This window comes from Gossypium hirsutum, chromosome D05 (genome assembly GCF_007990345.1).
Source record: "Gossypium hirsutum isolate 1008001.06 chromosome D05, Gossypium_hirsutum_v2.1, whole genome shotgun sequence".
Classification (NCBI taxonomy): Eukaryota; Viridiplantae; Streptophyta; class Magnoliopsida; order Malvales; family Malvaceae; genus Gossypium; species Gossypium hirsutum.
The window spans coordinates 22,872,062-22,899,618 of NC_053441.1; the positions used below are offsets into that span (position 1 = coordinate 22,872,062).

At 31.3% G+C, this 27,557-nt stretch overlaps 3 protein-coding genes and 1 long non-coding RNA gene across 15 annotated transcripts; 1 reads left to right on the plus strand and 3 right to left on the minus strand.

Annotated features, from left to right (window-relative positions):
- Positions 1 to 3,062, minus strand: LOC107914123 (uncharacterized). The gene is made up of 5 exons (XM_016842894.2): positions 2,569 to 3,062; positions 1,853 to 1,929; positions 1,574 to 1,749; positions 790 to 898; positions 1 to 491 (listed from the first exon to the last, which is right to left on the minus strand). Exons 1-5 carry the CDS (start codon positions 2,897 to 2,899, stop codon positions 183 to 185), a joined length of 1,002 nt encoding a protein of 333 aa, XP_016698383.1. The 5' UTR covers positions 2,900 to 3,062; the 3' UTR covers positions 1 to 182.
- Positions 3,063 to 9,105: 6,043 nt separating this feature from the next.
- Positions 9,106 to 16,584, plus strand: LOC107914122 (protein LAZ1 homolog 1). Of its 12 annotated transcripts, none has more exons than XM_041094354.1 (11): positions 9,106 to 9,540; positions 9,827 to 9,917; positions 10,790 to 10,901; positions 10,986 to 11,357; positions 11,473 to 11,529; positions 12,891 to 12,999; positions 14,071 to 14,255; positions 14,358 to 14,446; positions 14,611 to 14,866; positions 15,538 to 15,783; positions 15,961 to 16,584. In XM_041094354.1, the coding sequence occupies exons 4-11, from the start codon at positions 11,142 to 11,144 to the stop codon at positions 16,249 to 16,251; spliced, it is 1,449 nt and encodes a 482-aa protein (XP_040950288.1). In that variant the 5' UTR covers positions 9,106 to 9,540; positions 9,827 to 9,917; positions 10,790 to 10,901; positions 10,986 to 11,141; the 3' UTR covers positions 16,252 to 16,584. The 12 variants fall into 12 exon arrangements, with proteins under 12 accessions (XP_040950288.1, XP_040950287.1, XP_016698382.2 ...); XM_041094352.1 differs by having other exon boundaries at positions 9,108 to 9,540; positions 10,997 to 11,357; XM_041094353.1 differs by lacking the exon at positions 9,827 to 9,917.
- Positions 16,585 to 20,199: 3,615 nt separating this feature from the next.
- Positions 20,200 to 21,257, minus strand: LOC107916124 (uncharacterized). The gene is made up of 2 exons (XR_001689389.2): positions 21,199 to 21,257; positions 20,200 to 20,576 (listed from the first exon to the last, which is right to left on the minus strand). It is a non-coding gene; the product is annotated as an uncharacterized lncRNA (long non-coding RNA).
- Positions 21,258 to 23,162: 1,905 nt separating this feature from the next.
- On the minus strand, positions 23,163 to 25,425 carry LOC107914992 (glycolipid transfer protein 3). Its single transcript, XM_016844075.2, has 6 exons — positions 25,106 to 25,425; positions 24,961 to 25,016; positions 24,626 to 24,756; positions 23,886 to 24,021; positions 23,476 to 23,619; positions 23,163 to 23,399 (listed from the first exon to the last, which is right to left on the minus strand). The coding sequence occupies exons 1-6, from the start codon at positions 25,275 to 25,277 to the stop codon at positions 23,364 to 23,366; spliced, it is 675 nt and encodes a 224-aa protein (XP_016699564.2). The 5' UTR covers positions 25,278 to 25,425; the 3' UTR covers positions 23,163 to 23,363.
- Between the last annotated feature and the right edge of the window lie 2,132 nt (positions 25,426 to 27,557).

The following is a 27,557-nucleotide window of genomic DNA, read 5'->3' on the forward strand; positions in this document are numbered from 1 at the left end:
TGAGCTTAAACAGGACTTGTCAAATTAAATACAGTGATGAACATATCTTTACAACACATACTTGGAGACAGATTGAGAGAGTCAATTTCAAAGGCTGGATGATAATGTTAATAAAAATCACCAACTAACTGCTTGACTATGCATGTTGTGCGAGGGGAAAGAGAAAAGAAAAGAGAAAACATTCATATTTCAGAATACAATCGAACTAAACGTAAAGAATCGAAGATAGTCTCCAGACGCCATTCCCTCTGCTTTTTGCTAAGTGGTCTTCCTTTCCCAGCTTTTTCTCGATTTATTCTCACGTCTGCTAAACCCCAGATGCAACATTTTGTTTCCATATCAAATGAGACCAGCCTGAAAACACCATCAGCTTCCGAAAGTTTACCGCTGTCAGCTACCTCAGTCACATATTTCACATAAAGAGAGCGGTCCTTGAACCGGTCTAGATCCTGTGGTATTCGAACTACTCTTTCAACACCAGGAGATGAAACCTGCAAGTAAAACAGGTTTTTAGATCTGACAGCTAAATGATTTAAGTGTGATGTGTAACCAAATACAAGTTTCAGCTTTAAGGCATGAATCACCAAAGGGTGTAGCAGATATACTAATTTCTGCTCCTAAAAAAGCCATGGTACTTGGCCATGTCTGGAATTTAGTGTACTTAACCTAAGGTTGCCCGCTTTAAGTGGTCACTAAATAGGTTTGCCCATTCAGAAAATACACTATTTTGACCACAATCACAGAGAAATAATGGAAAGCAAAATAATAGTGATTACGAAACATCATCACCTCCAAGGTTATATTCTCTGCTACTGATCGAGCAAGTTCAGCTTCATCCAATTTTGCTCTGTAGCTTACAGAAAAAGCTTCAATGTCTTCCATACTGGGGGAACCAGATCTGTCAGATCATTATAAATTAGATTCGAGAGGCATTCTTTTATTTTTTAAGAAGATGGTTTATAATGGGAAGAAAAATAGTAAAGAGCCGACTGAGAACAACTAAATTATACAAAACTTAAAGAAATCATGACACTGGTTAATTTACAAAACTTAAAAGAAATCATGACACTGGAAGCTATATTAATAAACAAAAGGCCATCACAAATTCTTTGATTTCACATGCTAACATGACACTTTGGAAGGCTAAAGGGACGACACCACTCCATGAATTTTTAGCATCAGCAGCATAAAGGAAACCATATCAGAAGTAAAAAGATACCATCAATATGGAAATTCAACTGCTTGAAGCTCAATTGCTCGTACAACCTCAAATCTTACCATAAGAAATTTGCAATAGTTGAATGATTAACCAGTAACTTAAAGGCTCCACTTTCAATAAGATGCTAAGCATTAAGATGGGAAATGTTCAAGAATACCCCATTAAATTTATGTGTATCATTCAACATTAAAACTTTGATTATTCATTAGATGATTCCTGCAAACAGAACTCCATACACTCAGGTGTAACAGTATAACAGGATTGTCAGGAAAAAATATCACCACATTATTAATTAAGAAAGCAGGTTTACCAGCATTTCTCAATTGAAAGAAAGAAGTGCCAATAAATGCTTACTTATTTGTAAGCCTTTCAATGCGGACTTGAATGGAAGAATTCGACAACGTTTTGAAGGCATATATACCCAAATCACCACCAAAGGATTGACATACATCCTCAGCTAACAATAAAGCTTCTTTATCCCACCATGTTCCAGCGAGAGAAATTCCTCCTCCTCCAGCTCCATCACCAACCTAAAAAATGTACACTCATGTTTTAGCAAATTGGGTAAGCTTTGACCAAAAAGAATATAGGAAATGTTGCCAATAACTATTGTTGTAGAACACTAGAACTTACATAAAGTTCAGTTTCGTCTTCTGTGTACTCTTCTTCAAAGAAATCATCATCATCATCATTGTCTATCATCAATTCATCTATGCAGTCAAGAAACATTCATTTAGACATGAGAAGTTCATTCAACATGTAAGAACTCTATTAAAATTGTAAAGAAAGAAATAGGTCAACATTATTCGGTAGAAACTTTAAGCAATTAACATAAGCAGGGGTAGAACAAAGCTTAGTCAAGTCAATTCTCAATACAGTATAAATCTCGTCTCTTAAGCTCCAGTCTGACTGTAAATTCAACATGGCAACATGCTCAACCGAGTTTTACTTTTCAAACTTGAGCTCAACTAAGGAGAGAATTCAAGTTAATAGAGCGTATGTATACTTACCTAGTTAATAGAGCGTATGTATACTTACCTATAATTGATATTTATATATATAGCTTTCAGAGAAAAAAAAAAAGGAGCTGCTAAGATGCTTGTACAGGACTACTCGAGTTAAACCAGCTCAAGCTCGATTCGACTAGTCCCGAGCATTTCCCGAGTTGAGTCAGCTCTCAACTCATCCCCCCCCCAAGGCTAAAAAAACCAGTAAATTTTTTTCTTGAAATTCCTAACTTCTGTTTACCTTTCATTAGCAACCACATTGAGCAGAAATACTGTAGCTAAAAAGAAACCAACAATCACGCACCCATAGAGCAAATGGGTATGTAGTATTCATAAAATTACCATCTTCGAAGTCATCAAAAAGAAGCAGCTCATCTTCCTCGTCATCGTCGTCGATTGAAACTTCTTCAACAAGGGTTGGCTCCAAAAGCGGCTCAGACTTGGAGTTCTTCTTCCTGGCGTGAATTGCAAACGGAGAAGACGACTTGTATGAGATTCTAGCCAAACGGTATGTCCGAAACGGGGACGAAACCTTGTGTGCTGAGCTTGGAGGCTTGTAAAAGCTACAAGTAGTGGCGGTGGATGGCGGTGATACCGGTGGTGGAAGTGGAGGCTGAGGAGATACTGGAATTGCAAACTGCTTAAAATTCCAACCCGAAACTAATAAATCCATTCTTGAAATCACCAATAATTTGAAAGAGTGTTGATTTTCTTTTTTCCTGAATGCTATGAACAACAGTGCTGTCAAGGCAAATGTGTCTGAGGATATAGAACGAAGCGAAACAAAAACGCAACTCCTATGGAAAGAGTTTACTAAACGGTGTCGGATAATGGTTAGTTTCGTGTTTTCGGCTTTGTTATCAAGTATTTATTTTATTTGATACCTAATTTTTTGATAATTGATTTAGGCCTTATTTGATAAAGTATTAAAATAAATTCAATTAACTAAAAAATAACATTTTTAAAATACATTTGATAATTTACAATGAAATTTATTAAATAATTTTTTTTACAAAAAACTGTGAAAAATGATAAGTAGATAGGGACTTATTTATCTAATAGAGAATAAATTCAACAATTTTTTTATTTTAGTCTATTTTAGGGTTTAAATATTGAAAAATTAAGTATTGAATTTATACTATAAAATTGTTTGATATATGTGGTTGATAAACTGAAAATTAATAATTTTGGATGGTTTTAGATGAAAGATAAATATGTTAATTTGGAAATTTTATTCAACACTTTTTGTTGAAATTTTTATATTAAATAAAAAAGTTTAAAATGATTATCAAACACATTTAAAAAATTAAATGTTGAAAATTTTCAATGATTTATCAAAACAATCTTAGTAAAAATTAAGCATTTAATTTTTGAAAATTCATTATTTCATAATTTTAACCATATTAATATGGTATTATTTATTTTATTTTGAATAATTTTGTATAAAAGTTAAAGATAATAATTTGAATATTTTAATTTTAATAAATTGAAGAAATAGTTTATTTTAAAAATAAATTTTGAAAATGTTTTCAACATTAAGTGATAAGTAGCTCTATTTATCATATTAACATTTTTTTGTTGAAAAGTTTACATTAAGTAAAAAGTTAATAAGGGTATCGAACACACTCTCGTCTAAAATTATATTATCCTTTATCAAACAATCTAATTATAATTAGTATTTAATTTTAAATAATACACCAAATAGATATTATAACTTATATTCAACACTTATCACTTGAGGTAGAAAATATTAATTGGATTTTATTTTATTAAAATTTTAAATAAATTATCTCTTTTTTTTAAAAAAACGAGATATTCAAATTACCATATTTATCTTTTATCCAAAATTATCTAAAATAATATAAAACATTATATTAATAATATTAAAAATAAAAATAGATAGTCTTTTAAAAATCAATATTTACTTTTATCAAATAGCATAATTATATATAATAATTTAAAAATAATTTTCTAATATAAATTCAACACTTATAAAATTTAGTAGTAAAAATTTAGTACTTAACTTTTCAACATTTAAATTTTAGTTTACCAAACACACCTTAATCTTAATCTTTCGGTACTTATTTTTTCAGTACTTAAATTTTCAATTGATCAAACATAGCCTTAGTTTAAAACAAATAAAAAATATTAAGTTTCCATAAAAAGTTAAATATAGGTGAAGTGAAAATGAAATTGTATTTTTAATGCTATTGAACACATGTTTGGTCTTTAGATTTATAATTTTAAATTGTTTTATTCAAAGACACAATCTCTACTAATATTATTATTTATATCTCTATTAATATTAAATTCTTTATAAACATAAATTCAATTGAGTAATAATAAAAATAATTTTATTTTACAAAGTAAATTGTATTTATTTTATAGGTATTTTTATCATTTTATATCTTTTATATAGAGAAAATAAAAATAAAAATACACATGATAAAATTTTAACTCAAGCCTCTATAAATTTCAATAGTTATACTTTACCATTCAATAAAAGATACATTTGTTATTTATATCAAGCTTTTATAAATATATTTATTACATAATTATTTCACATTGTGAGTGTCTCATAAGGTGTGTTTGTTTGAAGTAAAATATTTTATATAAAATGATTTCTTTATTTTCTAGTGTTTAGTTGTGTAGAACCAATTAGGTTAAAGTAAAATAATTTCCGGATGAATGGAGGGAGAATGCATTTTTTTCTTGTAAAATAACTTGTGAGTGTAAAATCCGTAGAACATTTTACACAATTTTTAACTCTTGTGTTTTAGGCTCTCTTTGCTTCTTTTGCTAAACTCGCTTCTTTATTCTTTTATCTTCTTCGATTTTTTTTGAGAAACAAAAACCCTTAATTATTGTTGGTCTCAATTCGAGTGACATTCTCTTTTATTGTTATAGAGCGATTTAATTTCATGCTTTGTATACTTACTCTAAGAAAGTTAAAAAGTTAGTGTTTTTCCTAAATTATTTCTTTGCAAATCAAGGTGTATAGACAAAAAGTTTTTTGAGAAATTTTAAGAGGTTTGTAAAAGTTTGAGAAATTTCAAGAGTTTAATAAGAATATTTAAAATAAATTTTGGAGTCTAATTAAAATTGTTGTGAGATCAATGAGAATTTTTAAAAGTAATTTTCAAAAAAATAAAAGATATAATGACAATTTAAAAAAAAAATTGGAGTGCTTAATTAAAATTTTCTAAAAAATTGAAAGAAAAAACCAACATCTTTTAAAATATTGAGGGGAGCTGGCCACCTCTGCCGAATCAACTTCTTCATCGATACATTTCTTCTTATTTCATTTCAATCTTCAATAGTTCCATTGACATTCTAACTTTTTTGTTCCATGGTTTATTTACCTTCAGCTGGATTTTATTTTGACAAAACTAGTTCATGCAAATTTGGGTTCTTCAATAAACAAATAAATTGCTTCCGATCTCAGTCGAGACGCTGTCATCATCGTTGTTGCAATGCAAATTATGGAGACAAGGCAGCCAAGGCGTTAGAACACCTGAACCTGATGATTGTTTGTACTAGTAGACATTGTGTATGGTATGGATTAATTAATTTCTTATTCCTTGTGATGTTAAAAGTTGGTGGGATTTGATTGTCACCTACAACCTTAACGTCTTCTAGCATAGCATGTTATGGTCTTGCTTGAGATCTGTTTGATGTCATGTGCATGATGTTGGAGTTTCATTTAATTTCTTCACTCTTTGGATAGGTTTTGAGATGCTGATTTCCGCAATTTTCCTTTTAAGATTTTGTTATGATTTAACTTAAATATTCATACAACATACTTGAAAAATTCTTGGAATGATCTCTTTATACTGCATGGGAGTAATGTACGAGACAAGAGTGGGCATGTTCATTGAGTATCAATACAGAATCTAGACCTTTATCTGCAAGAAGACCAAATTTGGAGCATGCATTTATTTTTAGACAGCTATTTTCCATGAAATATGGGTCCCGACCTCTTAAAATACAAACATAAGCCTTTAATAATTTATAAAATTTTAAATTTATAATGATAAAATTATATTCTTGCCCCTAAAATGATAAATTTTTTATTTTATCTTTTAAAAGATATAAATATATAAGCTATTAAAATGGTGAAATTATATTTTTATTATCGTAAATATTTGCAACTTAATCCCAGTCCAAAAAAAATTCTGACTTCATCCTTGAATAAAGTGATAAAATTTAAAGATTTTATATATATATATATTATCTTAATTAAATAGGTAGTTCTAATGAAATTTTATTATTATTTATCTATACATATATATTTTAAGCTAATGATTAAGTTGATGTCACAAGTCAATCAGACATCAATTTAGTTAAAAATTACTAAAATACCCTTACTTTTGAGAAGTAACAAATATTTTATAGAAGGGTGTTATTGCCTTTTCATTTTTAGTCAAATAATACTACAATAGGATTTAAACTTAGGACATATGCATTTTAAACTGGACGGATGGTTGAATCTAGTGCAAGAACATGATGAAAATACTTATTTATTACATATGTATTACAATAATTAGACATAAAATAAAGAATAATCAGTACAATTTTAAACTTGAAGAGTAAATACTCTTTTAAAAAATAAGACCTCTTCAAAATAAATCAAAATTTTTCATTTTCTTTACTAAAAAAACATTCATGAGAATGTCTAAATATTACCAATTGAATTAGTTTATTACTCACTTATATGCGTAAAAAAATAATACTCCTAACAAACGTAACATTAATTGGTTAAAGAACGTTAATATGTATATTTTCACCAAAATAATACTTGCGTTCTTTTCTTGTTGAATATAATATTTATATTTTGGCAAGAATTATAGATTTTGGTACAATAAAAGGTAATGATATAATCTTTTAGTGCTCAATTCAGAATTAAATATGAACTTTCACGATTTTAAAAAAATTAAATTTAATGTTAATTATGAATTAATTTTTTTACTTGTTTAATTTGTTAAATATAATAATTGAAATTGTAAAATTGATTTATTAAAAATTAATTGTTAATATTATTTATTAATTTAATCTTAAAAATAAAATAAAATAAAATATTAAAATATTAATATTGTTAAAAAAAGTCGTAAGCATGACATAAAAATTGTAAAGCTCGAATAAGAAATCATTTATTAAGTCAAAATAAAAGCCATTATTTTTAGGTCACAAAGACACTCAGACGATCAAGAAAAACATATAAATCAAGTCATTTTCATATTGGGTGTAGAGAATTGTTTGTATATAAAATAATATATTACTGCACACGTTAAGTAACAAATTAAATTAAATTTTTATGTGTATAATTACATTCTTAACATTAAAAAAGGGTGAATAAAGTTTTTGTAATTTTGCTTTTTAAATTTTTCCTTTAGCTTTGAAAGCAAATATTTGAAGCAATTTAAATTTAAACGTAATAATTTTAAAAATTTAAATATGTGATAAACTATTGAAAAAAATTTAATTAATTGAAAATTAATATTTTCAACAACTTCATTTTTTAAACATGTTTGATAACTCAAAATGAAAACAATTAGATAAAAAATGATAAATAGATAAAGACCTACTTATCACTTAATTGTGAATAAATTTAATTGTTTATTTTATTTTATTTTATATAAAATTATATTATATTTATCAAGCAATCTAATCATATTCAATATTTGATTTTAAATAATATACCAAACATATTTTATAACTTAAATTTCGGACACTTATTTTTTCCAACACTTAATTTTTTAATTTATCAAATATAGTCTCAAATTAGAACGAATTTCTAATAAAATTGATAATTATTAACAAATACAAATATTAATTTCTTAGAAATTAAATATGCTCAATAAATGTCTACTTTTGTTGCTCTACGCGTGGTAATTTTATTTTAGTTTTAAATTTTTTAATATTATATTTTTTATTTTAAAACTAGTTAAAATTATATATTTACAAATTATTTTATATTTAATTTCGAATCAATTTATATATATATAAAAATCTAAAATTTTAAAACAGAAATAATTTAAAAGTAAACCGCCTCATCGATAATTCATTTTTGAACGTAATAAGCTTTTCTTTTTCTTTGTAAAAGATGGGTGTAATGGTTTTAAATGTATATTTTTATAAATTTAATTAAATATATCTTATGAAATTCATGTATTTTTATTTATTTTTATAGAATTGTTACTTTTAATTTTAAATTAGTTTGATTTGCTTTCAAAGTAAAATAAATAAATAAAATTTAGAAAGTAAGCTACAATAAAATATCTTACCCCTTCCTAATGTAAAAAATAGTATTATTGTCGACTTTCTATTTTATAAAACCCCTAAATTTATAACTTCATATAACTTACGTTAATTCAATGCACATAATTTTCATTATAATAAATAATTACCATTCTAAACATATAAATTACATTTCAAACTAAAATTCATGTTATATTAAAGTTTTATAACATTGCTCTTTAGTGATAACATAGATAATATTTATTTAAAATTTATGATAATAACAATATCAATTAAATTAAAATTCAATCAATAATTTTTAATTTTTTTATATTAGGTATGAAAAGATAGCATTATCCTTCAACATGTGTGATTAAATTACTAAATTCAACAATTAATGTATTAAATATTTTTTGTGGAGATATTGAGGGAAAATGCGTACAAAAGTAGATATAAATGTATACGTTGTTGGGGGCAGGGGCAGGGGCAGGCTCTTTTAAATTAGTTTTAGCTGAGGGGATTAAGTAATCGGGTGTGCAGAACATATCCAAATGGGGGACCACCGCATCTGCCAACAAGCATTCGTGGTTAAGACGTCAAACTTTTAGTCAACGAACTACCATTCATCGGCTGACGTGGCATTCATCTCTCCCCTTCATTATCTTTTTGGCCGAGTGTTGGTGCTTCGTTAAAAAGTAATCTTCTTTAATCCCAGCCTCTTAAACGACCGCCTGTTACCAACTCCCACCGTCACAGCCTCACTTGGATCCCGCACCTCAGCCACTACCTCCAACGATCAAAGCCACGTGGATCCAAAACAAGAGGGTTTGAAATTCTTCCTTGCCTCGGTATAGAAAGTAGAAAAAGCCTTGTCGTCACATTTTCTCTTTTAGCATTTATAAGGGAAAAGAAATATTTTCCCGACCGCTTTAACCAAAAACATTCGGTTTTTTTGTTTACCTTTCATCCAGACACACTATTCTTTTCATTCATTTCTCGATCATTTTTCCTTTTTCTTAGAATTGATAAGGCTAATTGTTGTTCCCTGCATTTAGTGGGGTGAAATTTCGACGACAGGTTTGAGCCTTCACTGTTTTTTTCCCTTTTCATTTAAAAAAAATTATAATAACTCCCTCGTTTTCTGCAATATTTATGTTATTTTTATTTTATCTTCTTTCTAAGTGGCTTTAGTAACACTAGATTAGGCTTTATTTTTCTTCAGTACGATCGACATTCTAGGGTTTCTTTCAATGTTGCCTTTTGTTTTCCTTCCAGTCAATTATTAATTGCTTTTGTTTATCGATGGCAATTAGGGCTAAGTAATTTTCTTGTTTGTTTGCTGAGAAAACTCAAAAAAATGCAGTTTTGATTAATCGTTGATTTAGGCGAAAATTGACTCAAGTACAGTTCCTTTCTTTGCTTTGCTTTGGTGTGCTTGAGATAATGTAATTGAAGTAAGTACTGCTAATTCGGTTACTTTCATTGAACATTAGATATATATTTTGTGAATATTACAATGTTTTTCTTGAATGTTGATAAATTTGGGCATATACAAAACAAATGTTTGTCTCTTAGTGCAGGAACCTTTCTAGCTAAGCAACGAACCTCGGAATATTTATTCTCTTTATGTTGTTTTTGTTCCTCTAAATGAATTTGATATTGGGGTCTCCTTGTTCTTTTTGAAACTATGCTTCTTAACAGAGCGGCTAAGAGCTTTGTATTATTCTTGCTGATTATGTATTTATTCCTATTTAATGTATACTGTACGCTTTAGCATGTTCTAGTTGATAATGTAATGACTCATAACCTTTGGATTGCTAAGAAGATTGGTAGATGAGTGAACATTAAAAGATAAAAGGATCTATGCATACAGAAAAATTGTTGGATATCTCTATTGGAATAATCACCTTTTAGCATCAGTTTATAGTTACTGAAAGTGGGAAGATTATACCATTCTCATAGAGTCACTCCTAAGCTCATCTGTTTTTGCTTTTCATGCGTTCAGTTGATTTTTTGAAATTAAGATGGGTTGTAACTTACTTCCCATATTTTCAAACTGGAATTGTCATTAATCAGTGCTTCTTGTTATTTGACTGAGCTTATTTTTTGTATAGACGTGTAATTTATTACCTCTTTATAGGTTAGTATGGTTCAATATTTAATCTCCAATCTTTTTCTTTGTATTAATGGAACTTTGGAACTGCATTTATGCAATACTTCCTTTCAACCTAAATGCCATTTTCTCTTCATTAAAATATTGGTTATCAATGTTCTGTTGGTTCTTATGGTATTTCTTGTTGATTTATGGTGTCCATGCTCTCTACAGGTAATTTTGGTCCTGGTCTACCTAGCTTATTTCTTTTTCTTTTGGAAGCAAGTTTTCATGGTAATACCATACAAAGGATATGAGCGGAGAAGGATAATGGAATTGTAGTTTGGTATGATTATTTTGTTCAGTTTGGGGCATTTTTGTGGCAACAAATTAAGGGTGGTTTTCTTTGTAATTTGGAGTTTTATAGCAGTTTTCTCGCAGTTTGCAGAAGGGAAACATATATTGGGTGACCAAAGAACAAGGAGTGGTGAATATATTTTTCGAGTTTTAGATTCTTCAGCAAGTTAAAATTGTGACAAGCACACTCCTGTTGGACCATTGAATAAGATTTGCCTGCTACGATTCCATGGGATGGAGAGGTGTCTTCTATTCTTCACTTTTTCTTCTCACTCTAGTCGAATCTTCAAGTAGATCAGAGAAAATATTGTTCTCAAGCTTGGGTGCCCAAAAAGCTGTAGAATTCAGCTGGCCAGTCTTCAGTGCTAGCATATTTGTCTTTGTCGCTCTTGTCCTCTCTATGTACCTCATCTTTGAGCATTTAGCTTCTTATAATCAACCAGAGGTTTGTTATCATCTTCCTTTCCTTTTCTGGATCTTTTCTTTTCCTTTTTTGTTGTATTTTATTGTTATTATTGTGTTGTATGTTTATATGACGTGGCTTTTCTTCTCAACTTCAGGAGCAGAAGTTTTTAATAGGACTCATTCTTATGGTTCCGGTTTATGCATTGGAATCGGTATGAGTATTAACTACCAATTTTTCTTCCCTACCCCTTTTGGCTTCACTTGTTTATTTGATGGTTAATAGATTATGAGTTCAATGCATCCTGTTTAGCAGAATGGTGGATATTCCTTGCTCATTATCAGACAATCACTTATTTACATAAGTGTGCATTGGTGGTTCAGTTAAACTGAACTACATGATTTAATGTGTGATGGCAGCACCTTGTTGGATAGTGTCATTGCTTATATTCCTAATATTTGGTGATGTTGAAGTTACGATGAACTACTAGCAATTTTGGTGGACTTATGTCATACTGAGATTTTTTATTATCTTTGGAGGGGCAAATTGTGAAGTGTAGTATGTTGATTGTTAATTGTCTTAACTACTTAGTCATTGGGAGAGTGCAGTGGGGCAGGGAAGTAGATATCATATTGTTATTAATCTGACTAATGGATAATTTCACAGCCCCCTAAAAGTGGAGGGCCTCTGTCTCTAACGCCCAATGTTGTCAAGGGCACCAGGCGCACTCGAGGTGCTAGGACCTCTATATAGCCTGAAGCGCAAGGCGCAAAAAAGCACTTGCCAGGGTAAACTGAGGCGCAAGCATATAAATTTAAATATATATGTAAAATGTATATAAAATCATATGTAACTGATGCATATAATTAATAAGTATTAATTGAATAGTAAAAGAAAGATTTTACTATAGTTCAATTTATAAATTCAAAAAATTGTTCAATAGTTTAATAATTTACTTAATGTATTGTAAAATAAAACACCATAGGAATGAAATTAAATCTCATCATCAGAAACTCGCTTTAAATTTCCTTCATCTTCTCTTGAAAAGTTTTAGCTTTTAAGAGTTAACTAGGTTTTTATATAATTAAATTAGGTCAATAATTAATTTAAGAAACTGTTTTTTATATTTTATTATATTTTTCTTTTAAAAGTTAAAAAGAAAAAAAAACAGGAGAATGGAATGGCTCTTTAGTGAGGCGTGCTTTTTATTGAGCCTGGTTTTGCAATAAAGGTGCCTGAAAAGCGCACCAGGCGCTTGCCTGATTAAAGTCTCCTCGCCTTGAGGTGGGTGAGGCAGTAGTGGCCATTAGCACTGCGCCTTAGTGCCTAGGCGCTTGCCTTGACATCACTAAGGCCTTTGGCTTTTTATTGTAATTTAACATTGGAACAGTCCTGATGCTCATTTGTTAATTATGTAGTACTTTTTTTTTATTTAATAAGTATACAGTTCTACCGCTTCAACTTCTGCTGCTGTTAGCTTTAAAAGTTTGTCCGTTCAAGAAGCAGTACTTGGGCTCCTATTATAAAATGGCATCTAATTCCTTGTGTATTCTGGATATATATCTTTTGGTGCAGTTTTTATCACTGTTGGACTCAGGTGCTGCTTTCAATTGTGAAGTAATTCGGGACTGTTATGAAGCTTTTGCGTTGTACTGCTTTGAGAGATATTTGATAGCTTGTTTAGGTATGCTAAGATGACCGAATTTTTCTTTGTGCATTGACCAACTAACGTTCTTTATGTCTTGAATTGTTATTTATAATAGACTGATTAATAATAGATTACATTCTCATAAAGTACCTTTTAGATCTTCAATTTCTTTCCCCCCCCCCTTTAGGAGATGCGTTTTTTATTTCTTTCTTCTGTTTGCCTTCATCTGTTTTTACATTTTGAGTATGAATAAACTGTGCAAAGAAATATATGAGGACTGTGTATCTGAACAGATGATATGTGCGTTGATCTGTGTTCAGAGGGCTCAACAGGAGTCTGATTGAAATAGGAAATTTCTGTGTTATATGGATATGTTTTAAGTCATTTTTTATCTAGCGACATTGTTATGGAAAACATATAATCCCTGCCCCTTACAAACCTTGAATTGGTGGACACTGCATATAAGAGGTTTTTATCACAAGTTAGACATGGAAATCTTTGCGTTCCTATGTAGGCTCTTTAACTTATGTAGGTAACCACTACAATAGAGGTTTAATGAGCTAAGTGACTTCTCTTGCTTTATTTGAAGCTGTTGGGTTCTTATCTAAGCATTTGAGGTTTCGCATTTGTTTTATCAGTTAGCAAGAAATCTGACTCTTTTCTAGCCTATCCTATAGTATTTAATGCTGTAGCTCGCCTAGTTTGCTACATCATAAAAGGAAATCTGTTGCCTAGATGGTAGCCTATTTGTAATACAAATTAGATGAAACTAGACAGTTCCATGATTTCATCTTGTAAGTAATATTATGTGTACTAGACAGGTGATCTGACGTAAAGAATTATCATGTGTGGAATAATTTTGCTCTTATGTGTAGAACTTTTCTTTGTAATATGCACTAGTCTGGATGTGTGCTTAGGGACGTATACTGACAAGCAAGCAACAGACTGCTTGGATTCCTACCATGGCTTTGCTTGACAGGGTCATAGAGAAGTGTTGTAACCTCCATTTACTTTTCTTACTAATACCATTTTTGGCTAGTGAAAATACATTAGTGTTTGCACCCCCCCCCTAATTATGCTGTGACCTGAAAAAGATGGTGTCTGTAGGTGGGGAGGAGCGTACAATTCAATTTATGGAAAGTCAGACGGTAATCACTGCCAGCACCCCTCTTTTGGAAGATGCATATTCATATGGTGTTGTGGAACATCCTTTTCCATTAAATTGGTTCTTGAAGGATTGGTATCTTGGTCCCAAGTTCTATCATGCTGTAAAGATTGGAATTGTTCAGTATGTATGTGTTTATATTTCTAAGAAGCTTCCATTAGATTACCTTCTTTTTTTTTTTTGTAAATTTTACAGCCTTCCGGTGCTTATCAAAGTATCTGTCTTTCAGATGATACTGAAGATGATCTGCGCATTATTGGCAATGATTTTGCAATCCTTTGGAGTTTATGGAGAAGGAAAGTTCGAATGGAGATATGGGTGAGATATATGCTTTCCACATTTAAGAATCTGAAAACTTCATTGCACGTAAATAATCATCATAGATGGCTATGGATTTCTTGTATATTTTGTTTTAGTAGTTTTTTTTTTTGTTGGGGTGTACGTCATCACATGCTGACCTTACGACTCCTATTCTCTGGCAGTTATCCATACTTGGCTGTTGTACTTAATTTCAGTCAGACCTGGGCCCTATATTGTCTTTTACAGTTCTATGCTGTTACTAAAGAGAAGTTGGAACCAATTAGACCTTTGGCTAAGTTTTTGACATTCAAGTCAATTGTATTCCTGACATGGTGGCAAGGTGTAGCCGTTGCATTTCTCTTTTCCATGGGAGCTTTTAAGGGGTCATTGGCTCAGGAACTGAAAACACGAATTCAAGATTATATTATCTGTATTGAGGTATGCTTTTAAATAATATATCTATGTTAACAATTCGCTGCAACTGTTACGATGTTTTCCCCACATCTTAGTGGCAACGAATTGGTTATTCTGGAAACAAACTAGTCTAGTATCTGAGCAACTAAGCAATGATGTTTTGAGGTATCGAAAATTTCCTGTTGCTGGTCTCTACAAGATGATATGTTCCTGATCTTGTTCTCCTTGTTTTGTTCTTTTTTGGGTCCTGGTAGGGTGTTATTTGTCCTGTCCTCTTAGGCATTATTACATGAATTTGTTCTCGAGACTGAAACCTCTTTTAAAACTATGTTGCTTGCATATCTAACACATCAAAGCAGGCATGGTGATAGGGTCTTTTGATACTCCAAATGTGAGAGAAAGCTAGAGATAGTTAAACACACTTGTCTTGATCCAGGTCTGACATTCCTGATTTTGAGCAACGTAGGTTGGAAATGCCTGAAATGGTACCTTTAGCATTTAGATTCGTATTTTTTGAGGTGTGATGTTTGTGAGAGTCTGCATACTATGGATGAGTTCTGTCATTAGGTTTCCTGATGATGTGTAGTTATTCTCATTTGCTGAAAAACTGTTGTTTCTTTTGCTAAAATTATAATTTATTTCCAAATGTAAAGTTATATTCATGCGGAAGGTTTAAAGTAATTTTTGCAAAATAGATGGGTGTTGCTGCTGTTGTGCATCTTTATGTCTTCCCTGCGGTACCTTACAAGCGTGGAGAAAGATGTGTCCGAAATGTAGCTGTTATGACTGACTATGCATCTCTGGGAACACCCCCAGATCCCGAGGAGGTCCAAGATTGTGAAAGAACTACTAGGATGCGCTTGGATCGACATTATGAAAGGGAGAAGCGTTTGAACTTTCCCCAGAGTGTTCGTGATGTGGTCTTGGGAAGTGGTGAAATTGTAAGACACTTAAGTATTTGCTTGTCTGGCAGGATACTTTTTCTGTTTTCTTGTTTTCTTAGTTTTTGTTGCCTTGAGATGAAAGTTACTAAAGAGCAGGAAAAATAGTTATATATGTATGTATGGCTGTATATATATATATGTTCTGACTTTGTCATCCTTGTATCGTATTTCTAGATTGTTGATGACATGAAGTATACAGTGTCACATGTTGTTGAACCAGTTGAAAGGGGAATTGCAAAAATAAATAAGACCTTCCATCAGATATCAGAGAATGTGAAACGCCATGAAGAGGAGCGGCGGAGGAACTCTAAGGATGACAGTTACCTTGTCCCATTAAGTTCATGGAATAGGGAATTTTCTGAAGCTCGTGAGAATGTTGTAGAAGGCAGTGTTAGCGACAGCGGTTTGGCAGCCACCGGGAAGAGAACTAATAATATCCAAGCTCGGAACAGAAGTGCTAGATAGTATGTGCGGGTAGCTGTTCATTGCAATTGGAGTTAACAAAAAAGTATTTGAACATGGTAATTTTAGTGGACAATATCAAAGATGCTTTGGAAATTCGAATATTGTCAGATGTTGTTTTCTCCCACTTGCCCCCCCCCCCCTTTTAAATGCTTGGTTGGAATGATGGTCCCATTGGAAAGGGGTTGGGAGGGAACAAAACCTCCATACTTTTCTAACATTGAGAAATGTATAGAGCAGAGGCCCCCCGACTTAACTGCAAAATTTTGCTGCAGTTTGGTAAATTGTATAGAATACACTTTTATGAACAGGTGAAAATCATGATGTTACTATATACACCCCGTTGTACAAGTAATATTTACTTTTTCTTTTTTGGTTTGGATCTTTTGCCTTTGTCAAATTTATATTCAACTACAGAAACGTTTGGAAGCAAAGATCACTGCTGAGCCTGAGAGTGGTAGTAGCTTATTAAGGCTTTTATGTTTTGTAGAAGCTATTTCTTGCGTTACTATGCGAACCGAAACGCGGGGATATACGGAGTTACGAGTTAGATTTTGAGGGTTCTGTCAACGATGGCCCATTCTAGTTTTTTCCCCGAGAATAAATTTGTTACTTGTTCGGATTATAATATAATTAATAATAATTTTATTTTTTAGTTCTCAGCAACTGATTAGTAAAAGGGTAGACTATACTGATACAATCATGGTTCAAGGGAGGGGGTTCTTGTTTTGGTAATTGAAATTTCTTTTTCTTATAATTTTGTTGCCTCGTTACTTCAATTAGTGTAATAACAAATCTAGTCTCTTAGTTATTCATGAAATCGCCTATTTCATTACAAGTAGCTTCTTTGCATGCTGATAGGATTGGAAGTACAACGGATTGATTGTTATTGTATTCGCTTAGTCTGTTTTTATCTACCTAAAAGAATTCTAGCCTCTAATATTTTATATACTATTTTAATTTAATCTTAACTTTAAAAGTTGACAAATTTAACTGTTAATGTTCTACATATTTGATCAATTTGATTATTATTCTAAAAATCTAAAAATGTAATTATAAAAAATTTAATATTTTCAAAAAACAAAAAAATATATATATAAACAAAAAGTTGTTGAAATTTATAAAAAAAAATTCAAAATAAATTAAAATATTAAAAAATATATAAAAATTGCTTAAAATGGTTAAGCTTTAAAATATTAAATAAAAATCTATAATATTTTTGAGGTATGCTATTATATGAAGATTTTCTAGGGTTGCATAATCAAATGCAAAAATAATTTTACTTTCTCAACTTTTTTCAATGCTTGGTTTTTGAAGTTATTATACCTTGTGTTTTTACAATGTGTAAATGTTAAAGATTAATTTAGTTGAATTTTCAAATTTAGAATTCAATTGAAATAATATGTAAAATTAAGAATTAAATTTATTGTTAAGTCAATCTAAAAGATCTTTAATAGTAGAATGGCTATAATTTGAAATTGACCTAATGAGGTGACAACATTAAAAAAAAATAGGAATGATCAAAATAGGAATACTAAATTGTTGATTTGAAATTAAAGAAAAATGCTTATTCGTTGTTTGTCTAAATTATTATATAAAATTATTTATTTATGGATGAGGAGCATAATCTTAATCATTCACAAACATGTTTAATTGTATGTCTATCTATTTAAGCGAAACAACCTGAACATAATAATTGTAAATAAACTGAAACTGGACTTAAATTTGAAGCTGTTAATAAACATAAAACATTGAATCAACATGGATCAAATTTAACTTAAGATGTGAGACAAAAATGGAGGAATTTTATGAAGAGTAATGTACCAAACCAAACTATGTCTGTGCTTGAAAGGTATATATATACTTGAATACCTGAATTGTGATAATTTATTGAAATGATTGCAGTTGTATATGATTACTTGATAATATTCAATACTTAATAATGATATATTGTCCTATTATCGTTGTCGAATAGAGTCACAGATATAACTGGCATGTCATAGGGTTCATATTGATAAGTGGGAGATTTAGCACTATGCGCGTATATATTGTGATAGTTCTCTAATACCCTGGGGGTCAAGAACAACTCAAATACCTTAGAGGGTACGAGCGTATTCTGGTGTGGTTGGTGGGATCAGTGCATTTATACTTGATTAACACTTCAGTGTATTTGGTGTGATGGTGGATTGATTCGTGTATCCGTTTTTGTATCCAATTGAGTTAATAGGGATTAAAATGTAAAAATAGCATGTTAAACATATATGTAATTGGAAAGAGATATTAATGTTAGTATGAAATATGATTTAAATATAATTTGGTCAGATGCAAATACCTTGAGGGTGCATAGAAAATCTTATAATGTTAACAAGCATCTAAATGAAATGAACATGATTGAATAATAAAGGGGTATTTGGTTTTATGGTATATACGTGCTAATGAAAATTTATATAAATTTAGTTATGGATTAAATTTGAATCGAATTATGTTAGCACCACTAAGTATACTTTACTCAATGTATGAATTTATGTGTTTTCGTGCGCAGGGTTTCGAATAAAGCTAAAGAAATTCCACAGTCAAGCATCCAATATTAAGTTGGTTGGCTTGTTGCCTAAGTTAATTTTGACACTTTTGGTAAGTGACCTATAATATTATAATGGTTGAAATTTATCTTGTGCTTGCTAGTTAATTAAGCTTAATAATATTAATTTGAATGAACAAATTGGTTGGTTTACTAAGGTTGTATTGGAGGTTATGATCTGAAAATGTTTGAACAAGTTTGATAGGTTAATTGGAGGAATATGTTTTGTGGTACATTTTAGGTATGTTTAGGTTTATTTGGTTAAGGCTTAAAATACTTAAAAGTGCAGGATTTCGACCATTTGGTCATTGAGTCTTGAGACAGAAAGAACTTGTCTCGAGATCGCTAAAATAAATTTCATTTAAATTTTACATTTAAGTGTTTGAGGTCTCGAAACAATTGTTCCTAAGCTCGAGATAAGTGGTCTTTATCTCGAGACAAAAGAATATCAAAGATAATAGATTTTGCCTTGCTCCAGGTCTCGAGACAAGAATCCCTTGTCTTGAGAGATTCAAACATCAAAGCAAAAATAAGAAAATAGGGGAGGTTGGTCTTGAGACCTAGTCTCGGGACATAAAGGACCTTGCCTCGAGACACATGTAGTGTCTTGAGACATGTTAACTTCGAAGCTAAAAATCCCATAATAATTTATGACCTGTCTCGAGACACGAAAACCCTTGTCTCGAGACATAAATTTGAAATTTGACTTTTGATTTTGGATTCGAGTCCTAACTTTGAAATTAACCTTTAACACCCCAAACCCATATCCATCGCCGAATTAGGGTTACGAGGTATTACCGAACAAAACATAGTTCATCACGATCATTTATTACAATTCATGCACGAAATTATAATGACTTCTTACAATAGTTATCAAATTCAAATAGGAACCATTCACTTATTTATAAAAAGTCAAATCATATATATAAAGCCCATAACCAATTAATTAAAGCATGCATTATTAATTATATTACAAATACGAACCATGCTTCAAATTCAATCATATCAATATCCTCTATTCAATAAAATTACTAACCAACCAACAATCATCAAAATCATAGTACACGTGCTTCAGAAATACAAAGTTCGAGCTATGTGACCATCAATTACATGGCATTTGAATACCTAAATAACATAATTCACCTCATATACCGAGCATACATTAAGACACCCTTTAGTACAATTTCATGCCTTCAACTAAATACTAAACATACCATTTTCATATGCTAAGCATCATGCCAAAATTTCATATTCACAACCAATTCATTTCTCAATTATTTGGCTAGCAAATTAGCCTCAAAATACATACCAATTCCACCATTCAAAATTAAGCTAAACATAATATTTCATAACCTAATACAAACATCAACATGTCACTTATAACTATATATATATAACCAACGAAACAAACTTAAAACATAGTCATTATTCACCATATAGAATCGTACCAAAATAACCAATACTCAATCAATATATATTCATCATTTACCTCATTGCTAAAACCAAAACATATAACCATGAAACATACTTCCCAAAATGAACTTTTACCATAACCGAATATATACAAACATTAGCATCATTATCAAGCCATTTTCGCATGGCTACAAATATACAGATCAAAACGAACCATATCGAAACTAGCCTATACATGCCATATGTCGAAAGTACAAACTTTTAAAGCACCGAAATAGCGATCGATAGTGTGACGATGTTCCTAGACGATCCCCAAACTCGAGCTAGCTTTATATATCTATAAAACAGAAATAAAAACGGACAAAGTAAGCTTTGAAAGTTTAGCAAGTCATAAGCAAATAAATAGTCATAAAAACATACATAATCTCTTTCAACTAAGCCGAATATAACTAGTCTCAAACACATATAGAAACACTTTTCTAATGTATTTCACTTTGTCTCATTAACAACATCACTTACCTTTTTATTTCAAAGTACATATCAATTTCACACATACCTGAATCGTTTATCTCTTATACCCATTCCGTATCGTATTAGCTTTGCCCGTTGAACCATTCAGAATTGTTAAGGATACTCGAAAACACATATATCACATACAATGCCATATCCCAAATATGGTCTTATAGGTTATCACATATCTATGCCACTGTCCCGGACAGAATCTTACACGCAATCTCATATCGATGCCAATGTTCCAGACATGGTCTTACACGAAATCACACCTCGGAAGTCCTAATGTCATGACATTTGTATCTTATACTATTCCTAAGGTTCGTACGGGACTTTCGGACGTTGTAACTCTGTCAATTTTGACTCATCTTTTCAACATTTGATACAATTCAATGATAATAAAACATAATTAAAACAATTTAAACGTATTTATTTGCATATGAACTTACCTCGGATACGGAACGAATGGGTCGGATCGACTACTCGATAACTTTCGACTTTCCCCGATCTAACTCCGATTTCTTTCTTTCTTGATCTAAATCAATTAAAATTTAATTTATTTAATCACAAATCCATTTAATTTCATCCAAAAACATATAAATGGGAATTTTGTAGTTTAGCCCCTAAAATTTCACATTTTCTCAATTTAGTCCCTATTTCAAAACAACACAAAATACACATAATTTCATTAAACTCATGCTTGGCCGAATCTTCCCTAGGTCCCTAGCAGCCCATTAATTAAATTTATTTTACATTTTAACCCCTCAATTTACAAATTTCAGAATTTAATCCTTAATAAGTCTTTTTATCAAAAATCACTTAGTAAAACATGATAATCTAACATCAAATATTTATTTTTCATCATCAAACAAAAAAAAGCTTGAATATTCATCAATGACATTTCACAAAATCATCATCAAATTTGAAAATTAAAGCATGGGCTAGCTAGAATACAAAGCAACGATCTCAAAAACATAAAAATAATAAAAAACCGAACTCAAAACATACCTCAATCAATACTTCAAAGTGCCGAACCCTAAAGCTCCAAAATGGTTTCTCTTCTTTGTTATTTTCGTCTAAAAAAGATGAACATGCATGAATTTTTATGTTTTGTTTTATTTATTACATATTAATATGCCATTTACTTATTTACCCTTAATGAATAAACATAGAAATTTATAATGCATGTCCATTAACACTACCAATGGTCTAATATCATCATAAGGACTTTTAATTTAATTAATCATAGCAATTGATCACTTTAAACAAATAGTATGCAACTTTTGTATTTTACGCGATTAAGTCCTTTTATCAAATTAATTAACCAATCGGTAAAATTAAATCACGAAATTTTCATACATATCAAATAACATACTATAAATACCAAAAATAATATTAGCATAATTTTACGACCTCGGATTTGTGGTTCCGAAACTACTGTTCCGATTTAGCTAAAATTGGGTTGTTACATAACCTTTATAACCCCGTAAATTGATGAAATAAAAGCAATGAATGTATAAATGCATGTATAAGAATTATTTTGACGATTGAATTGAATTTATTGTGTTATAGGAACTTGAGTTGCTTCGGCGATGTAATGTGATATCACACATTTGGATATGACGACCGAGTCGAGTGTGGGGTGTTACAATTTATACATTTTAATTTTATTATGAACACTTTATTACCTCCATCAATTGTATAAACCAATAATGTAGTTGATATTGATAATGTTGTTTATAAACAATTGTATTCATTTAATATTCTTAATATGATGTATTTATGTGTTTAAATTTCATTTTAATTACAATTTAATCTAATTTTTTTGGTAAAAAGTACCAAGGAAGCCCCTATTCTTGGGTGGATTGCATTTTGGCCCCTTTATTGAAAAAAATGAGCAAATTAGCCATTACACATTATGAAACGTGCAAATTAACCCCTCCGTTAAAATTTTCTATTAAATAATGACGTGGCACATGTTAAAATTTTTTACGGGCAAACTATAAAAATGGTCATCCAACTATGTCTTTCATTCTATTTTGGTCACCCAACTATTAATTTTTTCAATTTAGTCACTAATTTTTTTTGAAATCGAATATTTTAGTCACTCTAAGTTGATGTGAGTTTTTTTATTGGTCTAGTAACAAAATTAGCCTTCTAATGTTTACACATTCTATCAATTTGATCTTAAATATAAAAAATTCAACAAATTTAGTCACTCTAAGCTGATGTGGGTTTATTTATTTATTTATTGTATGTTATTTTTAAACACAAATCCATATTTCCGGTTACTTAACCTTGGATTGAATTAACATAGATAGTATCCATTTTGTCTTTCTTTTAACAGTTTTGGTATAGGTTTCCCCAGTTAGTTTCTACTTTCTACATGGTTCAAACTACCATTCAATTCAAATTAAACAACAATATTATATATATTTATATCATATGATCCTCTGTATATTATATTACATGTCTAAACACGTTAGAAAACTAAAGTAGCTGTTAAAAGCAGAATTTTTGCTTACAATTTACAAGGCTATTTACAGATTAATAATATTTTCCCCAGCAAAATAAAACCAAATTCCATATGCCTCACTTGCCATTTTTCTTCTCCTCAGCTAGATTTCAACCTATCCAACCGGTAAAGCCTCTGCATAAATTAAGAAACAAAAGCATTAGCCGATAAACTCGAAGCCCGATGATGATAAGTTTACAAACATTCTCACCATGACGGAATGGATCTGTTCTAGAAAAGGCACAAGTAACGTAATCAATGTCTGCATTTCCTCTTTAAGGTTGTCGCAATTTTGATCTTTTGCCATGAGGAGACTAATGAATGTTTTGTTATCTGGTACCAGTTTTAGTGCCACCTGCATGCTTCAAATCTCTTAGTTCATCATGTTAAGTTAATGACAATGCTTAGAACAGTGCTTAAAGTAACATGCCAATCCATGACTTACATATAATGTGGAAATGAAACATTTCTAGGCTGTTCTTGAAATACTATATGCCTATGCTAGAATTTCAGCCTAAATCTGGTCTATGAGTACATGAACCAATCGGCTAAGCACTCGGTTAATCAAGGTCTTTTAGGTTAAAATAAGATTTGTTGTAATTGGCGCAGGTGCCTAAATACCTTAAAAGCAGCCGACGAAATCCATCCATGCCTAGGCTTCAAAGTAATATTATAGGATTCTTCAACTGCTTGTTCCATGTTCTGCCCAGGATCCTTCACCAGTTTTTGAAACAAAGCTACCATAAAATCCATTGACCTGAAACCGACACAAGTTTATTTTCTTTGGGTTAAATGCCTTTCACCCAGAGCAAAAAGCTGGTTCCATCCAGAACTTTTGCAAGTGCTAATGAGGCATGTTAACGAATTTGTTAATGGCATGAACAATCTGTTTCTTTTCTAACATTTGCTAAAGCATGGATGGGACAGCAGACATGGCAGACAGAACCTTGTTTCAAACTTCAACTAGGACAATGAAAATTTGCAAAAGAATAAAGAAACAGTAACAGCTTGTCTCTGTTTCTTGTACTAAAAGACAAATCATAAACTTCGTGAAGACCCATAAAAGAGAAGTTCGAAGATAGAAGAATACACCAAATTTTCATTAAACTTCGATATGTCAGCCATGGCAGACAATCTCAAAGTTTGATTATTAGGAAAAAGTTATTCAGATCTGTTAACCATTTTACTAGCTGAGACTAAACTGGGATCAATGTTACTCCGATTCTTAATTTATTTTCTTTTTAAAAAACACTGTGTCTCATATATATTCGGCATTACGTAGTGACACAAATGTTGGTCTAAATATATAAAACTTACAAAATTTTGATACTATATAACACTCGGCATGGAGGAGAGTTTACCTGGTAAGCCAGAGAAGGGCTTTACTGCAACTGCTACCCTTTCTTGCATTGCCTTCACTCTCTTCCTTTTTCAATATCTCAATCAAATTTAAATACTTTGTGGGATCAGATTCGCAAAGATTCTCCAATCTCTAAAAACGGAGAGAAAGAGTTCCGTCAATGTTCAGAAATCAATAAAATGACCAAAAAAACATGTCCCTACATGCACATAACTGCCCTTGTAAAAACAGGTAAAACAACGGAAATGAAGACAAAGAAGTGCAAGGTTTGTTGCAATGTCACAAGGGTGGTGTTCTTTAAGAATAAATTCCATTATGTTGTGGTTTATTTTTAACCTGGATATTTTGGTGAATGTCTTGTCTAAGGACAGCCATAGTTGGGCCTATCTTGTCTGAAAAAAAAAAGAAAAGAAAAGGAGGTTCAGTAGACATATTGAAAACCACACGTTTGAAGAGAGATAACAAGTGGAGAAAAACTGACCAAGAACTTGAAGAATCAAAGTACAGACATGAAGAAAAGGCTTGGTTGGGATAGGAGCGGCATCGAGATTAATATCGCCTACAATTGCAGGCTGAGCTTTGACTAACATGGACAGTTCTTCAATGGCGGACCTTATCTCCGATTTTCCCTCCATTTCCCTTTTTCTCTTCATTTCAGTCTCGACAACATCCGCATGCTATTTTGTTGATTGATTCTAGCTAACCTTATATAAGTTTTTTTTTTACTTGAGAAAAGCTTGCTGGCATGAACAATCATGGACAAATCTCTATCCCCAAACCCCTTCCTTATTTTAATTTGCTTAGATTGTACTGTTTAATAATTGTTTAATATTGAATATGTGTTTCTTCTGTAAGCCGTTGATAGTGACTTTGTATTTGACCTTGAAGTTATCTATGAACTATCCATCTTAATTACTGTTTTTTAAGATCTCGATCCACTGTTTTATTTAGCCTGAGTTTTGATCTCATCCATGACCGCATGAAACTGTTGTGGGCCCTCGTACTAATAATTTTAATATACAATCGTTTGCATTTATATTTGTTGATTGTTGATTTGACAGAATATTTATCGTCAACTTGGCCACACTGAGGGAGTAAAACAGATTAGGATATCTAATATTGATCTAAAACAGCCGATGCTTGTCAACAGGCTTGCCCTTTGCATTTAAAACAACACTTTTATGATTTTGAGGTCTTAACCATCTATATATCATTACAAATGTATGATTTCTTACAAAATTAAAATTATAATTCGTGTTTCATTCAAATTACGGGTTGACTTGTCCCATCGGGTTTTTTTCCCACTTGTTTTGAGATGATGGCATTCTTTTTTCAATTATACATACAATGAGGTGCGGGAGGTTGGATGTGTTTCATACGGAGGATTGAAAGCAGTTAGTGGTGATATTTAAAGTGTTCTAGGGTATTTGGTCAAAGTTTTAGAAGTATATATGGAAGCTGGTTGGAGCCTTCTTGGAGAGTTTATGCTGAGAAAGAGCTTAGCATGGGCCCCTTCGATAGGTGCCTTACTTTGTAGGGCCATAGAGTGTTGCTAGTAGGGGGTTATGCAAAACCCTGGTATGAAGTGATTTGATGGTAAACTTGATAATAACGTGTAGAATTTGGTAGTAAAATTATAAAGGGCCGTGCATGTGATGGAATGGACATCTTAACAAGACTCGAGCCCCCTTCTTCTAGTCAATGGGCAAGTTATAAAGTGACATTCTTTGAGGGAATATATCCCAGCAAGGTGATTTATGTTTTCGATGAGTGGGATACCTTATTATTGAAGTTTTTGATAAATACAAAAAAATAATTTCCTCTTTTGAAAGTGGATACTAAAGACTTGCATAAGGCATATGTAAATTACGTCCAATGCGATATAAAATGTGGTCAATGAAAGTTGGTAACAATTCACATGGTGGTGTCGAGAGCCATTCAAAGTGGTTCATGAGATTCAAGAGGTTTCTATGTGATCTAGGAAGAGTTTTTATTATGGAAATGCTTTCCTTTTTAAAAGGGCTTATATGTCTTAGAGTAGGTTCTCTGCGGCAAGTGTCTCATTTAGAAGAAATAATTAGTTGAGTTATGGTGGTACTCCAATGTGTGCACTTGGATGTGATTAGGGTACTTTTTGTCCTAACGAAAGGTTTGCATATAAGGCTAATGTGAATAGGCACTTGGCTATGTGTTATACATATAATAGATAGGTTTTGGTGAAGGAAATGGTTTAGACCTTATAGGCATAAAAATCATATGGTAGCTCTTTAGACACAGATTAGGCTAGGTACCTCTTTGGGTAAGGCTACTCTTTGGGCGAGGCAACTCTTTTTGGATGAGGTTGGTCTTTTAGCTAGCCCTTTTTTGGGTGAGGTTGCTCTTTAAGTTAGCTCATCTTTGGACAAGGTTGCTTTTTTAGCAAACCTTTATTTTTGGGCAAGACTGCTATTTTAGTAGCCCCTCCTTGGATGAGAATGCTCTTTTGGTTAGCCGCTATTTGAGTAAAGTTGCTCTTTTAGCTGGCTTTTCTTTTTGGCTGGGGTTGTTCTTTTGGTTAATGTAACACCCCTAACCCGTGTCCGTCGCCAAATTGGGGTTACGAGGCATTACCGGACATAACGCATATTTCAAGTTTAACATAACATATGAAACCTTTATAATAATACAAAACTGAATAATGCACTATATATATTTATTATGATTATTTAAAAATAAACATATACTAAATGAAACAATCCAAGTATACCAAATTTGCATGCTTAAAAATCAATCCAAAGTACATATACTAACCATTCAAGCATAATAAAAGTGCACATTTTGCTATTACAACTAAATGAAAGTACACTATGTTTATTCAAACATAAAATGATAATTTAATAAATACCTTGATACTTAAGAATATACTTACTCTTATCATTTTAAAGAAATCATAA

Excerpts from the sequence above, each read along its gene's own strand:
- LOC107914123 (XM_016842894.2), bottom strand. The coding sequence starts at position 2,899 with ATGGATTTATTAGTTTCGGGTTGGAATTTTAAGCAGTTTGCAATTCCA. Across the intron at positions 1,930-2,568 it reads TTTTGATGACTTCGAAGATG|ATGAATTGATGATAGACAAT; the intron begins GTAATTTTATGA and ends TTGACTGCATAG. Across the intron at positions 1,750-1,852 it reads AAGACGAAACTGAACTTTAT|GTTGGTGATGGAGCTGGAGG; the intron begins GTAAGTTCTAGT and ends TACATTTTTTAG.
- LOC107914122 (XM_041094354.1), top strand. The coding sequence starts at position 11,142 with ATGGGATGGAGAGGTGTCTTCTATTCTTCACTTTTTCTTCTCACTCTA. Across the intron at positions 14,867-15,537 it reads ATTATATTATCTGTATTGAG|ATGGGTGTTGCTGCTGTTGT; the intron begins GTATGCTTTTAA and ends TTTGCAAAATAG. Across the intron at positions 15,784-15,960 it reads TCTTGGGAAGTGGTGAAATT|ATTGTTGATGACATGAAGTA; the intron begins GTAAGACACTTA and ends TCGTATTTCTAG.
- LOC107914992 (XM_016844075.2), bottom strand. The coding sequence starts at position 25,277 with ATGAAGAGAAAAAGGGAAATGGAGGGAAAATCGGAGATAAGGTCCGCC. Across the intron at positions 24,022-24,625 it reads GCCCTTCTCTGGCTTACCAG|GTCAATGGATTTTATGGTAG; the intron begins GTAAACTCTCCT and ends TGTCGGTTTCAG. Across the intron at positions 23,400-23,475 it reads AACAGATCCATTCCGTCATG|AGGCTTTACCGGTTGGATAG; the intron begins GTGAGAATGTTT and ends TAATTTATGCAG.